This window comes from Anopheles cruzii, chromosome 3 (genome assembly GCF_943734635.1).
Source record: "Anopheles cruzii chromosome 3, idAnoCruzAS_RS32_06, whole genome shotgun sequence".
NCBI classification, from domain to species: domain Eukaryota; kingdom Metazoa; phylum Arthropoda; class Insecta; order Diptera; family Culicidae; genus Anopheles; species Anopheles cruzii.
In genome coordinates, this window is record NC_069145.1 from 83,952,168 (window position 1) to 83,969,371 (window position 17,204).

At 55.3% G+C, this 17,204-nt stretch overlaps 2 protein-coding genes across 2 annotated transcripts; both read right to left on the minus strand.

Annotated features, from left to right (window-relative positions):
• Window positions 1-2,131: 2,131 nt before the first annotated feature.
• Window positions 2,132-10,543, minus strand: LOC128271165 (uncharacterized). Its single transcript, XM_053008605.1, has 7 exons — window positions 10,480-10,543; window positions 5,683-5,963; window positions 4,750-5,202; window positions 4,247-4,676; window positions 3,070-4,178; window positions 2,865-3,007; window positions 2,132-2,804 (listed from the first exon to the last, which is right to left on the minus strand). Exons 1-7 carry the CDS (start codon window positions 10,541-10,543, stop codon window positions 2,132-2,134), a joined length of 3,153 nt encoding a protein of 1,050 aa, XP_052864565.1.
• A 2,228-nt stretch (window positions 10,544-12,771) lies between these two features.
• LOC128275210 (uncharacterized) lies at window positions 12,772-16,257 on the minus strand. Its single transcript, XM_053013625.1, has 5 exons — window positions 16,157-16,257; window positions 14,951-15,016; window positions 13,518-13,718; window positions 13,067-13,177; window positions 12,772-13,001 (listed from the first exon to the last, which is right to left on the minus strand). Exons 2-5 carry the CDS (start codon window positions 15,009-15,011, stop codon window positions 12,772-12,774), a joined length of 603 nt encoding a protein of 200 aa, XP_052869585.1. The 5' UTR covers window positions 15,012-15,016; window positions 16,157-16,257.
• Between the last annotated feature and the right edge of the window lie 947 nt (window positions 16,258-17,204).

Genomic DNA, 17,204 nt, shown 5'->3' on the forward strand with positions numbered 1-17,204 from the left:
AAATAGCGCTCCTAGCAACAAATCTCACAACAAAAACGAGTCCAACAAAAAGGTGACAAACTTAAAGCAGGCCGATAACAGCAGTAGCGAAGGCAAAGAAAACTGGTCCGATAGCGACGAATCATCGCCGAGAAAGCCGATTAATCGTATGGTGAAAAAAGCAGCCCCCAAACGAGCATCGGATAATAAAGTCGCGTCAAAGAAATCAAACAAAACTGCAGCAAGCGGTGATAATAGTACATTGGCCATGAGCATAAAGGCGAAAAAAGAACCCGTACACGGTAATGATGATGCTGACAGTGACAGTGATTATGTGTTGTCCTCTTTAAAGAAGAAATCCAATCCAATCCGACGTCAACCGGATAGAAAATCGAAAATTACAATACTGAGTTCCAGTTCCAACAGCGAAAGCGATCTGAAGACAATCGTAAATCATACCGGCCTAGGAAAGGGCATTCCGATTCCGACTGATGACAGGAATAATGAAAGTAAATCATCCGTTGCATCTCCTCAGAATTGCAACGGCAAGGCCGCATGCACCGAAATGCCGCATTACGAACTACCGGGTCCTAACGGACAACCCAAGCGAGGTATTGTCATTTATCGACCGAAAAAAATACAGCATGGTCTGCTGCCCACAGCACAAAAGCAGTTAGCAAGTCAAGACCTCGACCTTTCCGGTATTGGCTCCCAAATGAAGCGGAAGAAATTCGAAAACTTCTCCCGCGTAATTCACCCGAACTCGACGATCGTATATTACATTAGCGAATCGGAAGATGAAACCGATTCCGAGGACGACTCGTTAGATGACGAAGATTTGCTTAAAATATTCCGACCGTTGCACCTTGTCGAGTATCGTTACTGTAAAGCCATGGGAAAAATAGGATCTTAATGTTACAACACAACAAACCAAATAGGGTTAGTGTACGCGTCGAGTCCACCGTGGACATGTTAATAATAGACTAATTAGTATTGCGGCCAGTAGCAACACCGTTCGTATCGAACTGAGGAACGAAGTAATATTACAGGACGATCGCGCTACGAATGTGCAATATAACAATGTGCACGAGAAAGGACAGTTTGAATGCCGAAATAATATCTTAACCTTTACCATAATTTAGGGCCCATTTAGGGTCCTTCTTCGACTTGCTCTCGTTTTCTAGAAGTATCTTACCGCGCCCAACCCAGTGCACTGCGCGTCGGTTTCCATGGAAATATGCTTTGTACGGAAACATTACAAAATTTTGATTCATTTTCCTGATTATAACTGACGATGATTTGAGTAAAATGTTTTAGCGTCCTTAGTGAAAGAAAGAAACAACGGAAAGAACCGCAGTTTTGGGTTAGAACATGACGTAACGCTCGTTCCGAAAGTTCAATAAAGCATTTCTTTATGTTACGCAACAAAAACACAGTGTATAAGAATCGGTGCGTTAATTACCGTTGCCCTGGACGGCTTTTCATGTTCCGAATATGTCCGCTGGCTGGCCAATGTTTCGATAATCCTGGTCTTTGTTCACGGGATTGTCGGTGCGCCTTTCGTCGATTACCGATATTCAAACCTCCGCTTCGGTTGGTGTAAATCATGCGTAATGCTTGAGTTGCTAGGGATTACTACGTTCGTCTTTGGCATCGATTAGGGGCTCCAGGGCGTCCGACCGACCGAGCCGGCTCGGCACGAATCGGCGTGGCCCTACGTCTTGAGAAACAGTGACAGCGGGCGCGATAAGAAGGTCCTACCCCCTGGTCGACCGGGATTCGATTTGTCCTGTCGTGCTTTGGCGCTGGCAAAACAGCTCTAGCCAGTCGGTCGGGAGCTCGTGCGGCTCCCGCAATTTGGCATTTGGGCATTAATTTATCACGGCCCATGATAAATGAAGCTTATGGCCGCACACACCGACATGTCACGGGCGGCGGCTGATACGATAAGACGCACACGAAGCTTATCGATCTCTGGGGCCAGTTTTTGACCACTGAGGCGGACTTTGCGAAGAATCAAGACGGACCTTCCGTTTCGTGTGTTACAAAACTAGATATTGTACAAATGTTTATTGAAAGTTTCGCTTTGAGTATTGATGAAAGATGAATATCGACAATTTCAACACACACACACGCCGCCGTGGCGTTGTGTCTACTTTTTTCGCCTACGATCGTAACTGGGCGTCCTTATCAGGTGGCCACTGGTGCCATCGTTTTTCACCTCGATCCGTCGCACTTTGCCCAGCAAAGGTGCGGCCGTCGGCTGCTCCGTAGCTCCGACCACGACGTTCGCGTACTCGTGCTCCACGCGATCTTCCGGCTCCACTAGCATCATCATCATCATTTCCTCCTGGTACGACGGATCGGGCCCCGGCTCCGGCTCCTCGGTGTTGATGATCAGTGTCGTGGTCGCGGGCGATGACGTCCGATAGTTCGAAACCGGTGTCACGACACTGCTTTCGTCCACCTCCTCGGACGTCATCGGAGGCCCCGCCGACGTGGTGCTCGTGCCTGCACCCGGTTGGAGTTCCGCGTCGATGTCCTCGAGCGTGATGGCCCCGGAAGGGGATGCGGGTCGTGGGGCAGGATTAGACGCAAGAGCCGGCACGACTGGCCCCCTCTCGGCGATGGCTTCCGTTGTGACGTACTTCACCGGGTACGGTTGGTTCTGGTTGTACCGGTCGTCGTTATCCTCCAGCCGGTTACCGTTCACCTCGTCGTTGTCCGGTTCCGTGTTGGGAAGCGGTTCCGCGCTCTGTTTGGCGCCCTTGGCCCGCTGCTGTTTCATCTTTTCTTCCATCTCTTGGAACTTGAGCGCCAAGTATCTGTAAAACATGTCCAGTTATAGAGCTTACTTTCTTGCACGCGCTACCCCGCGCACTTACTTGTCCACCAGGGGCCCACTGTAGTCTTCCGGGAACTTGGGAGTAAAGGGCAGGATATACTTGTACAGCCGCTCGTTCAACACGTAGAGCTGGGCGGTGGTCGAACACTTCACGTTGAACCACCAATCGCACGTCAGAGCGACCTATGGAAAAGGGAGGAATGAAGGCGTAAGTGGCCGCTTGCCCGGTGTGCATCGGTGCTCACCTGACTGAAGATGGTTCCGTTCGGGCAGAGGAAGGAAGCCTTGCCACCGTTCAGGTCGCAGTAGTGCCACACCTGACAGTTGGTCTCCGGATCACCGAAGAAGCCCTTGTAGCGCTGCTCCTTGCACGAGAAGCTCGTCTCGGGAATCTCGGCCAGCGCCGGGTAGTCGATGCCCGGTTTGCCCGTGTTCGGCCCAGGAGTGACGATCTTGTTGATCAGCATCGGCGGACCGGCGCCGCCGCCACCGCCACCATGATACTGATCCGCATCGACGTACCCATCTTCCGGTTCCGGTACCGTGTGGTTCTGCCGTCTGCCGTACGCAGGCCCGGGCACAACCCGTTCGGAAGTCGGGCGACCGTTGGCCTTCAGGTTGTTCAGAATCTTCACCAGCGTCCGGATCGAGTTGTCGATGTTGTCTGGGGTGAGCGTTTTCGGCAGCAGATTGCTGTCCTGCAGGCTCTTAAGCAGATCGGACAACGAGCTCGATGCGCTGCCCGCCGGCAGACCCAGCTCCTGGTGATCCGTTGGCGGAACCAGCGGAATAGGTCGTGGTTTGTGTTGGCTCGGGTGTCGCATCGATTGCGGGTAGAATCGTTGTCGGTACTCCGTCCGGTTACTGCGCGCCGGTGCTTGGTACTGCGCCGGACGCTGTCCGTGGTAGACCACGGGGTGGTAGTCCGGAGTTTCGTGAACCGGAGCGGGCGTAGTGCTCGGTGTGGTCGAGTACACGATCGGGGCGTGCGTCGTGCTGGGAATTACGCGCTGCGGAGCGTACGACACCGGGTACGGTTGGTCGACCGGATAAGGCTGCTGTTTGACCGGCACTTTGATGATCTTATAGTTCGCCCCGAGGAAGTATTGTCCGGGTTGTGTGGCCGGTGGAGCCTTGCTGACGGGTGGTTCTTGGTGGACAACGTGCTTCTGGGGATGCACGGTTTCCGTCAGATGCTGTCTCGGTGGAACCGCGGCCTGTTCCGGGTACTTGTAGTAGCTGCCGACGCTGTAGTACCCAGCGTTCGGTGGTGGCTCAGCGAACCCCTCGTTGGCCGGGTGCGACTCAACTGGTACCCTAATCACCGCCACAGGAATCCGTGTACGAGTGTAACCTGTGGAACAGAGAGAACGCCACGAATTGTGAAGAATTGAACTACTGGAGTCTAATGTATGGACGTACCGGTATGGTTGAAATGCTGCTGTGGCTTGCGGCCATCGCTGGGCTTTTCCTTGTAGTACACCGGATACGGAGCGGCGGTCGAGCTGACCGGCGCAATCCGTGGCTTTTCATAGTAGAACTTGGGAACCGTCTTCACCAGCAGGTACGGCGACTGGGACACTTCCCCGTGCACCCGATTGCTCTGAGGCGGGCTGGCCGTAACGTACGGTTGGTACTCGACGGCCGACGGCGGTATCGTCTCCTTCGACACGCTCTTGACAAACGTCACCTGAACCGCGTGCTCCTTTACCCGTGGTTCCTGGTTCCCGGTGGGATCCACGTGCGCCACCCCTGAGGAACCGCTTACCATCGGTGTGAATGGGCCGGGAATCGTGTTGGAGGGCAAGAACGGATTGATGCGGCTCTTCTTGTACACCGGCACGGCTTGATACTGAACGAGAGAGGTCCCAGGGTTTAGTTGGACCAAAAGTTCTCGAAAAGAGTTCCACTCCGATCCGACTTACCAGTGCTGGTTTCCTCGACTCCGGTGCCACCGTCGGCAGGAAGTACTTCGCCCCGGCAAGCGGATCCACCTCGACGTTCTCGTTGCTACCTCCGTGTGGCTGTGACTTGGGGTGCACCTCGACACCGTACAGCTTTCCGGCGAACCGTGGCCCCTCGTACGGGTCGCGCTCTCGCGGAATGACGGCATACTTGGGCCGCTCGTACACCTCCACCACGTGGTCCACCGCGGACTGCGGCCCGTGACCACCGTGCTCGGTCGACTGAGGAGCGGAACCGACCAGCGCGTATGAGGTGGGCCCGTGCGACGAAGAAGGCGAACCAGCGCCACCACCCGACCCGACAACCTTCACAGGACTCTGATGGCGGTGATTGTACTCGTAGGTGAACGGATTGACGCTGACCGGAAGCGCCTTGAGGCCACCGGCTGTGCCATAGTATGGCTTCCGGTGGGGCTGCGGACGTGGCGATTGGTAGGGTGCGTCGTACGGAGCGGCCTCTTCCACCGGCCGATAGATTGGTTGCCGCTGCTGCTGTTGCTGCTGCTGCTGTTGCTGCTGCTGCTGTTTGGTGTGCTTCGGTGAGTAACCGTTCGTTCCGGTGTCACGCAAGCTGGGTACGGTCTGCAAGGACAGCGAGAGGACGCCATAATCGTCAATGAAAAAATGGGCGGCAGGCGGGGAATTGCCCAATCAATTGGATTAAATTGGAGGCGCCCCGCGAAGATCCGCCAACTTCTTGGCTCGATCCCATTCTTCGCTCTCCGGCTCGCAGCTGCAGACCCCCTCGGCCGGCTGGCGAGTGAAGGGCACCAGCAGCTGCAGCTGCGGCAGGGACAGCGAGCAGGGATCATAAGAAGGAACTCCCGGGTCGCCACGATGAAGTAATAGGCTTAATCCTACACAATCATTTGCATAGCGTAAGGCAGTACTCACGATCGGCCTATAATTATAGAGCTGGCTGTATGGCGACGGCGGCGGCTGATAGTCGCCATTATCTGGTCCCGCGGGCGCAGCCGTCGACGTTACGTAGTACTGCATGTAGGGGATCAGCCTCCGCTGTCGGTCAGCGCCGGGCATGGCCACCGCAGCCGTGGCCGTGGTCCCGTTCGGTCCCTCCCGGGCTACCGGCTCCGGATCGGGCGTTGAGGCGTTGTCCTTTGTCTGGGGCGATGCATACACCAGCATCGTGCCTTCTAATCCAATGATGCACAGCGCTGCAAAAGGGAAGTGGACAATAAAAGTGGACGTCAGCGCGCGCTAAAGTGTTCCGCCCCATTACGCTTTAATCCGTTTACGCGTGTGGAATGGCCACCAAATTGGCCAGCGTTTGGAGGCGATGCTCGAGGCGCGTCGGAAAATTAGAAAATCGCTTCGCATAATTGTCACTCGCTGGTGGTGATGGAGATCAATTTGTCCACCACCCAAACGATCGTGGGTTTCGGGAGGTCGTTCACTCGTTTTCGACACTCGCGTCGGCTTTTATTTTCGCACCACAGCCGGGGGCCGGGCGCCGGAATCCGTCACCCGCACCGTGCGTTGGCCGTGAGCCGCGCGCGAGCCCCACGAGCCAAGGCTCCGGCCACGAAGCCGGTGGCCGCCAAGATGAAGAAAAAGATCCGTTACACAACCGGCGCCCATTCTGAGCCGTGACTGCCGTGATGCAGTTTTGCGTGACGCGTGTGTGTGTGGGCATGTGGATGAAATATTTTAGAAATTTTTCGGCCCCTCCGTGGTGCGGCTCGGCGTCGTCGTCGTGAGGATTAAATTAGGAAACCCGACAGAGCCCGAGCCGGGGACCGCCGTTTTAGGGATTAGTCCAAATCAATTACCGCGGCTCTCGACTCGGTGGCCACTCGGAGTCGGTCCGAGCCGGCCGAATTGTGAAACCACAACCATCCCGTTCCATCGTCGGAGTGGCGATCTTCAACTCCAAAATCAGGCCGTCAATGATCGTCAATTACACTCGCGCCACACTCGCGCGGCAGGTTCGCGCGCGCGGAGGACCTCCTCTCGTTTTCGAGGACTTTGTATACCGTTTTTCTGCCAGGCGTTTTTCGCAACCCCCGCTGCGGCCATCATCGTGTTCACATTTGAACCCAATTGCCAATCGGTGGCCTGGTAAGTGCCTCCTCTCGGCCAGTGCTCCAGTTGAGAATTAATCAACCACCGACCGGACCGGACTTGTGTTATTAGCTGGCAGTAAACCGAGCGGAGTTGCCTCCGCTCCATTCACCGATCATGGAATGTGTCCTGTCCCCCCCCGTAAGCCACCGTTCCGCACAATTGCACCCCCCACCGGCGTGGGTGTACCACCCAGTGGCAGCCGCAGCAGCATAACGGCCGCCAGCGGTCGGCTCGGCTGTCACTAGAGGTGAAGGATTTTCTCAGCTTTTGTTTGTTCCGCTTGCATTCATTTTTTTCTCTGCTTCTCTCTACTCTCTGTCCTGGGTCCCCCTCTGTGTGGGTGTTTGGGGGGTCGGAACAAAGAAGGAAAACCGCTGGGTCGTGCTGGGTGTGACCTTGCGTTCTGGAAGTGGTGCGCCAAAGAACACGTCTCATTCATTCCCACGTCGCCGGCACGACGACCGATGGTTCTTCTGTGAACCGACCCGACTCAAGATCCATGCCCCAAGATCCGGGCTGCGTCAAGATCGTGGCTGCGGGCATAATAAAATCATTATTTGAAGTACACGCGGGCCGCTATTTGTGAACGGTTCAATCAATTACGCGCCCGCCGACTCGTGCCTCGAACTGTTACTCCACTTTGTGGCGGCGCGCACACGCGTCACGTGAGATCACCGATCGATGCTCGCATCTGCTCACCTCACTGAGCCGCCCGTCTCACTCGGTCGCGAATCACGACTCACTCTCGATCGGTGGTCGTTCACGCAATACTGCGTTTACACCACTCTCCGCCGATGGCCGCCCTGCCACCGCTTTCTCTCTCTCTCTGTCGCCTTTCGCGTTCCGTGAGGCGTGTGAAGCTGACCTTGCGCGCCGGTCAACGGCGCGCATCTCACTATCAACGCAAGGGCACTTATTGCAATCGAAATCTGGGTCAGCGGCCACTCAGCCCAGCCCGGCCCTGGGGGGCCGCACAAAGCGTGTCAAGACGCTAACGACAGGTGGAAAATCGGATCCCCGGCCCCCGGAAGGGCCACCATGAAGGTGACGAATCGAATCGGGTGGCGGTGACCTGGCCCGCGCGTCACCAGGCGACAAACTTTCCCTCTTTTTCCGCCGCAAACGGAGCTAATTCGGACAGCCTGACAGACAGAAAAGTAATAATATAAAAAGAATGGACGGTAGCGCAACAAACGGTAGGCAATCAAACAACATCATCAACGCAACCCAACTGCCAATGTGTCGCTCTACTTTCCCTCCCATCGGCCGGTCGGTCGGATTGGATGGATTCCCTCCGTTCCGTTCCTTCGGGAACGGGCAAACCACAACCGCACGCGGCCACTCTCCACTCCGGCCAACAACAAAACCACAAAACGGGTTTTTCGATTGCGGAACTAACTTTTATCCGGTGGCCCCTGGCGGGGCCTTTTCGCAGCTACCGCAGGACCCGGATCCCGGGCCAGAGAATGGCTTTCCGGAGAAAGTCACACAGCCCCGCAGCAGTCCCATTGTGTCGTCCCGTAAAACGTTATAATTATTGAGACGGACCGAAAAGAACGAATCTCGGGCCGGCCGGATCGGGTCGCGTGCGCCATCATCACCACCGATCATCATCATGCTGGTGATGAATGCTGTGTCGGACACGGGACTGCTGCCACCGCCCCGGTGTTTATGGCCACCCGCGGGATGAGTAATTAGTACCTTTGGCCCACTGACAGCCTCCAGCAAACAAAGACGAAACGAAATGGCCGGCCAATTAAATGGTTTTATTTGCGATCGAGAATCGGAATATATTAGACAGACAGACACCGGGCGTTAGATGGGCGGAGGATGTTTGGCATAAAATCTGTGATCGCTTCCCGGTCTCCCCCCGTTGCTGATGACTTCTTCCCGTGTGCAGCCCGCGTGCCTCGGATTCGGATTCGGCTGGTGGCTTTTTTGCATTCGCGCGCGCCGGCCAACACTATGTTTACTTTCTTCCTTTCCGTGAGTGTGTTCCGTTACCCAGATTAAGCCGTTTATTTTCACCCCCCGCCCGCCGTTTTCGTGTTGCGCTCCGTTTTTTTTATGTTTTCTCCTCATTTGCATAAGCATGGTTTTCGGCAACTTAATTTCCGAGCCGGCGGCTGGAACCGGAGTCGGAGTCGGAGTCGTCACCGACCGGGGTGGGGAACCCTAATCTTATCGCCCGTGGCCGTGCCGTGTGTGGTAAGAAGGTAGTATTGTCTTTCGAAACTACTTTCTGGGGCGGTTTTTGGAGAGTGGCTGCTGCGGCTGTACCCCTTAATTGAGCGCTTAACAACCTCGGGCCCGGTTCTGATGCAACATCTCGCGAGATAGGAACTTCCGTGTTCCGTTTACGGTGCAGTCCGCCCCCCAAAAAAGGGGGTTGGTCCCCAAAAAACGGGGCCCTCCGGAGCCGTCATTACCATCGCATCCCGTGCCGCGCCATCCGGAGGTGCATTTCCTCGTTATCGCTCCGAGGCGCGTGTGTGTAATGCACGGTTCCCCACGGCCGGAGGCCCTTCTTACGACGTCTGGTGGCGCCGGGCCTCTCCTCGCTCGTTACACCTATGTTTGCATTGCATTGCTAGTGTCGGTCGGCCACGCAAGACGCACTACGCACGCGGGGTACGTTCCGCGATTCCCCTCGGCGGCCCGGCATGTCACATAGCACCCGCCACTACAATGAGCCAGCACGTGAGATGTTTGTCTGGTTACCCGCCCTCCTCCCGGCCCGGCCATTGCCAGTGTAAGCCTCCGTGGGGCGCATTATTTCACACTCCAATTTTTTTTTCTGCTTCTTCTGTTTCGGACCCCCCCGTTTCGGTTTACATTTCGCTGGCGGCCGTGCGAGATGTACACACTCGGTGCGGAGTGTGCTATGTGCTGGAGCATTATGTGCGCGGTGCTGCACCGCTTATGATGCTTCGTGGCGTTCCAGCGCGCGCGCGTGTCCGGGTTTTGCGATCGAACAGGGGTCTGTGTTGGGGGCCGTGTTTGCGTTAGCATTAGCTGCGTTACGTTTCGCCACGCAGAAGCCCGCAAACACCTGAGGAGGCTGACATTTCACGCACCGAACGGGTGGAGCAGTGGAAAGCATTCCGTTCCCAGTTCTTTGACTTTCTTTTCCTGATCTGCGTCACTGCGAATGGGCCGCACGGGATGTCGCTCCGTCGATTCCCACGCTTTGGGGTTTAACATATTTCGACTTCCTAGAACCCATTTCCTCCGCTCAACCGTGTGACCAACCTAAGAGGCCCGAGGTCGAAAGGTCACAGAGAACGAAGGAAGGAAGTGGTTCCATTCCAAGCGCCAGCCAGCCAGCCAGCCCGTGTCCCGTGTCGAACTCGAAATGATCACCATAATGCCAGCGAGCGGTCGCTACACACACTCGCTCGTTAGGGTGGCCGTTTCCCTTCGAAAAATTTAAATGCACCCCAAGCGGCACCCGGAGCAGGAACTTGATGCATTTTATTACGACACTCGCAACATGACACGCTGGTGTCCGCGCACGGGGCTAACCGCAAAGAGACGGTCGGTGGGTGCACGACCTGCACGTGTGTGTGTGTGTGTGCGTGTGTGTGTTCCTTTCGCGACACTTACCTGTGACCATGAATAGTTGCAGCGTTCGTTGCCTCATCCATCGTTGAAGTCGTCTGTGGTGCATGTCGCTCAGAACCGCGGGGCCGCTTTGCTCTAGAATCGCGCGAACACACTGCACTCCGGTGAATGGTGGCCCGGGTAAGGCTCCTGGTTGTGTCGTGGGCCGTTCTCAAACACTCACACACACACACGCGGGTGGGCCACGGAAGCAAAAAGCGACCGGCTGGTTGTTTCGAGAGTGAAAGTATCCTGTGTATGTTATCGCGGATCAGTGGCACGATCGTACGGCACACCATGCACTATGCACCGGGGGGCCGAGAGCGCACATTAGGCCGCCACCGAACAGCTGACAAACTGGCTTATGAGTCGCCAGGGGGTGGCACATTAGCGAGCGCGCGTTGGCGATCGCGCGTCGGCTATGCAGATGCATCGGCACCGATCACCCGAAAGATGGCATAACACACTGCGGTGCCGCAGAGCCTGCAGAACAGGACGATCTCTGAGCCGTCGGTTACGCCACCACACACACACACACACATACACGCGCGCGAGCACACGCTTTTTAATGGAAGGAACAGAGCGCTTTTTGCGCTGGCAATTATCGTGGCGCCGCACTCGGCACTCGTGCAACTGGACCGCGGACCGCGAGACGAGAGAACCCGCACAAAGAGACCGTCGATACCGGGGCACTACCGCTACGCTACTGACCGCTACGCGATCCACGCCGAGTGTCGGGCGCTTGACTTCCGAGCACGCTGCCGCCGGTGGCCACGCGCGTGTCCGAAGCCTCCGCCGCCGCCGAAGTCTGCCGAGCTCCGAAAACGGGCTCACTTTTCCGCGCACTTTTCCCCACTCACTGGAGGTGGGTGAGTGAACCGTTGGCCCACCGATCGCGCCGACCGACCGGCCGGTCGGCCAGCCGGCGGTGTTTCCTGCTTCACGCGGGAGCTTTTGCTGCTGAAGCTCAGCAGCGCCCGGTTCAGGCTGCGCGCCGAAGACAAAAGAGTGGAGCTTTTGTGGTGCCGACTGCTGAATGTGGAGCCGATGGGCCGAAAGTATGCAAAGCGTGACGAATGAACGCGCGCAGACTTCCGCGCAGCAAACGGAACGGACGTTCATTCGATCGCACCGAAGTTCATGCTTTGGATGCCGCGGGATCCAGAAGTGACTTGAGATTAAGTCGGTTTTTTCGGGCAATGATTTAGGGATTGGCGCATTTGGCGAGCTTATTGTTGTCGAATTTCTTCAGTCTTCTTTCTGTGGGGCTGTTTGAAGAGTAAGGTGTCTGTATGCCTGTCAACCGAAGACCATTGAAGAACTGAAAGCTAACATCACAGCGGAAATTACTGCTATCTCGTTGTCTATTACCGAAATGTTGTCAAAAACAATGAATCACAAACACAAACAAACAAGGACCGCTTTTGTGGATCTAATGGAGGCTATTATTTTATTGATATTGTATTGTGAGTGAAATGCCAATAAATGGCATTCTATATTCTACATAAATCTTGTTCATTTGTCAAAATCGACTGAAAAATGGCGGAGTTATTCAACATTTAAATAGTATCTTGTAACAGTATCTGTTCTTGAAAATTCAATAGAGGGAAATGAATCGAAAGGCATGAAGGACCCAAAAAGCACAAGAAGGATAGTAAAAGGACGAAACGGTAGAAAATCCACTAGCAAAAAGATTGTAATATTAAAACATCAGGATCGCCAACATGCAGGCAACAAGGACGAGTCTTCTCGCATTTCGGCCCAATAAGCAAAACTAGGGCATTCATTATCGCTGGATTAGAGTCACAGTGTAAAGGACTTTTAATTTAGAGGATCCGCAGTCCGCCTGGAGCTCATGGTCGGAATTTTAAGGCATCGGTTCCAGTCAAAAAACACTAAAACGCCTTTTTCGGACTAAGATCGCGAAGCGCATGTATCGACGCGCTTTAGTGTGGCGAATTATGAATTACTCTCGTTAGTCGATCGGCGTCAGAAAGAAAATAATAACAAAACAACATCCGGCGCTTGATGGTGTACGATTATTTACACGTTTTATTACATTAAATATGTGTGTTTTTTATATATAATAATACAACCGCACGGTGTGAACGGTATATAGCAAAGTACAGCTTCTAACGCGATAACGGGGGTAAAGCCACGGTTTTTACACTTAAATACGGGGGGTTGGTTGGTGGAAAAGGTGGTGCCTCGAATGCAGACTGAGTGTTTATGGTTGCGGCCGAACTGCGATCCGGTAACACGAAACGCGAATAAATACGATCCAACGGCGCCTGTTCAGACGTTGAAGATCTCGTCCACCAGCTGCCTCGTGATGACGCGGTGCGGTTGCGTCGGGTTGAACTTGGGCCGCTGGTACAGCCGGGCGTTGATGCTGTACAGCCGCGGCGACAGATCGCAGCGCACGTTGAACCACCAATCGCACACGAAGACGGCCTGCGAAAACTGGGTGCCGTTCGGGCACAGGAACGTCGCCTGGCGTCCGTCGATGTCACAGTAGTGCCATCCTGCCAGCGAGGGAAAAAAACGGCTTAAAAGTGGCCTCCCAGGCAACATACCGGGAAACACTCACCTTGACAGCGCGTGTCCATGTCGGCGAAAAAGCCCGGGTAGTCCTGCTCGTCGCAGTAGAAGTTGGTATACGGAATCGTTGATAAGATTGGATAATCGGTGCCGGGTCGACCTGTTTCGGTTTTGGGGGGAAAAAGCATCCAAAAAATATTAGCAACCCGCTCGCATAAGACTGTCCTTGGCGCGCCGCGCGCCAACAACCGGGAGAACTTGTTTCGCTTCAAATTTAAATAACGATGAGCCAAACCGTGTCGCAGTTTGGCTCAGCTCGGCCAGGGCTTTTATGGCGAGATGCTCACGAAACAAGTTCGCCCGACGATCACGATGATGATGATGATGATGGTTAGGAATTTGGGAGACCCCATCGGCCGAACAAGATGACGATCAATCATGGTGCCGACCAAGGGTTACGTGGGGAGGGACTCTTAATTGAAAGCCGTTCAAGCCGTTACCTGGGATGGATTTGCCCAGCTCGAGGTACTCCTGCACCGAGGGGCTGAGAAAGCCGGGCGGTATGACCGACGGCACATCCTGCTGGCCGTTGGCGCCCGTCTCGAGGTCCTGGCTCGGTTCCGCGCTGCTCACCGTCTGCGGCGTGTTGGACGTTCGCACATTGCGCCCCCGTTTGGTGCGGCTCTTCTCCTCATGGCCATCTAAGATCGAATCGCACGGTGCAAACAATGAGACGAACGCGTGTCATTAAAAACTCTTTTACGAACCGTGCGGCCCCGGTTTCGGGGGTTTATGTGAACCGGGGTGGCCTCCCCGGGCGGTTAAAAGCGGACTTCCGTTCAAGGGTCCATTGCGACGTCTATAAATCAAACCTCGGTTCACGCCGCGGCTGGCACATCTTTAACACGCATGACGCAAAACGCGGGGCCCCTCTGGCCCGGGGAGTATGTGTGTTTAATTGATTTATAAGCTTCTTCGTTAGCCACCATAAATATGGAATTAGTGAAACCCGTGCGCGTCGACCGGCCAAAAGGCACCAAATACTACTAATAATAGTAATAATAATACGACTAATTGTATGGCATTATGTGGCGGGCGGGCGCTTTCAGAATTAAATATGCAAAATCATAGGGGGCCCCCGCGACGCCGCGGCTAGGCAATTAGTGACGGATCCGTTCGGACCCCAATTGAGGGCGTCGGCTAATAAAAAGCAAAATCAATGATCTCCCCAGCCCGAGGTCCAGCTTCAGCCACACCTATGCCGAGCCACGTAACTAACACGTGGGTCAAGCGGTCCGCACGAGTGCGCCGAAAGAGCGATAATTTCGGGCGACCCTCCTTTTTTACTATATACTACCTTTCACTGATGTTTATAGTTGAGGTTTCTTTTCTCGAAGTCATACTGTTTACTTTTTGATATTTTATTCATTTGCACGTGAGGAAGCTTCTTTCAAAGTTCGAGTATTTGGAGCTCTTTGACCAAAATTATGAAACATTCTTCATCAAAGCCAGATCGAAGACAGGCGTTCCGGCAGGCCACCAAATCTGGATCTTTACCTAGCGATGCCCACGGTTCAGTATTAATCAGAGTGCTTGAAAAAGGAAGAAACAATCAACGCCGATCGCAGCGCAGGCTCTTCTGGACTTATTGGGCCACGTGCGAGTACCGAAACGGCTACGACGGCAGCCGACGCCGATCCTCACCACCGGACACAAGGCCACCCGTGTGACGGAGGAGTCTCATAAAACATAAATCACGCCTAAGCGCGAGGGAAGCGAGAGAGGTTCGCGCGACTACTTCACACCAGCGCGCGACATTTGCTGAAGATTTCCTACTAAAAGCCCCACGCGAACGGGGTGCGATTATACAACCTGGCGCTGGCACGGACGCGGACGCGGAGTGTAGCGACTGTGGACAGCGGGCAGAGCTTACCTATAATTAGCAGACATCCACATATCAGCAGCACCACCGAATTCGTTCGCCGAAACAACATTTTACCTAAATCGGAGTAGAAGTCGAAACGGAGACACGAAAAAAATGGGCAATAAAAACAGTAGAATGGCACTGCTGTTCCGCTTTTTTATCACTTTGGCCTGAGCTTTGTCTCCCCCAATTGGACCGCGGTTGGCTCAGTTTACTCCCGAAACGGGCACCAGGTTCTCCGTGTTTTTTTGCGTTTGTTTTGGGAGGCACAGCATCACCACACACACTTCGGTTTGCGCCAATGTCCACCACAAACGGCAGATGTTACCGGATGGAGATGTAACGAAGATGATGATTGCTATTATCTAACTTTGCATGTGCACACGCAAACAACTTTTACTTTTACCCGCGCGCGCCGCTTTAATGTTGTGGCGCGCCCGGCGCGAGATGCGCGCAATGTTGCGGGAGAACGCCGAACGCCGAACGACGACGACGACCGATCCCTTCACAGAGTATCACCGGGGGAAGGGACCACCGAAGCGCAAGAAGTGCGCGCTGCCCTCCGAAACGGGGCTTGACCTAAGGCTCTCGGGCTCCTTTTACTACCATCATCACCACGAGACCAGACGCTCGCCGTCGCCGCCGCCGCTGCCGCGGTGCCGTATGATTAATGCACCACGACACACCCACATTAGGGCACACAAACACACACACACACACACACACTCTGGCGACCCTGGCGGTTGGGCGCGCGTTACCTCGATCCGATTCCGAGCGATCCGCGGGAGGCTCTAATTCGTGGCGCACACGAATCCCCGACGATCGCCGCCCCAATACCTATGCGCCCCAAATGATTGGGGCGGTGGCGGCGGCGGGTGGCCGCGGGTTGCGAAAACCAAACAAAGTCCACCCGGGCGCCGCCCGGCCACACGGGAAGCAATAGGAGAGCGCGCGAAGCCGAGCACCGCGAGGCCAGGCGAAGAAGTCGAAGCAAACGAAGCAAAAGGCGTCCGATCGGTGTAAATGTCAAGCACCGAAACGTGAGAGAACGCTGACGGGGAGGGGGGCCCGCGGAGTACACACGGGTGGCGTGCATAGAAGTGGCCTTTGTCGGGTGGTCCACCCAATTGTGCGACCACTCGGCTCGGCATTTCGCGAAATGTTCTTGGGGTTTCTTTTAGATTGGGCGTCCCGAATCGAGCACAGTCAGGATACCTTTTTCGGGTGGCTGGGACGTATGGCCCGGGGCACATCAGGGCGAGAGCACGGGGTGGGCACGGCACTGACTTGAGAGACCACTAAGCGACTACTACTGCCGTTCTGACCATAGCACACTCCGCAGCAGCAGGACTCCAGACGGACAGATAGCGCGGCAGCAGCGCAGGGGACGACTTCTTCCGAACGCGCGCAGCCGTCGACACACACTGATTCACAATGTGGCCGCGCCGCGGTGGCCACGGTGGACCGCGCCGTCGCGCCGTCTCATTGCTGTCTCTTTATGTTGTAACTGAAGAAGCAAAAAGCGCTGCCGTCGGTCGCTGTGGCTCTCGCACGTGCGATCTCTCTCTCCGTCGCCTAACAGGCTCTGCGGCCAGCTGCTGGGTCTGGGGGCTCAGCTTCTCTTCCCTTCTAATTCTCTCGCCGTAGGCTCTTGGCCGGGGCTCTTGTCGCCGCGGAGCGCGATCGCACGGAGCTCACGATCACGCTGCGTCGCGAGTCGCGACTCGCGGTCTCTCCGCTGACTGACCCTCGACGGTCGGAACAGGGCGCACGAATGGGCCACCAACGCCACCGCCGCAACGCCACCGCCACCGAGGGAACCTTCGCCCGAGTTGCGTGCGCGTGCGTGCTCTCCGAGGTGATTCGCACCGAACCGCCACAAACCCACCGACCCGCCGTTCGGCCTTCGCGACCCGCGCGCTACACTAAGTTCTTGCCCGTCTCGTCGACGACGACTGCGCCAACGGTTTGCCGCTACTTTTTTGCCACTTCCTTCGTTAGGGAACCGCACCGGAATACAATCGAGCGGTTTGTCTGTTTTTCGGCGGCGGCCAACCCTCGGTTGGTTCCCTTTCGGATTCTGAGTCCAATCCGTCTGGGACGGCCTTCCAATACGACGAGATGAGATCATACAATCACCTTTCCTAAGATGTTCCCTTCATCGGCCACGGAGCCCACGGAGAGTGGGTGGTTGGGTTCTGCCAGAGCGTTAGAATGTGTTTTTGATGGGCCCGAAATGTGGTTCCCGTTAAAGAGCGACGCA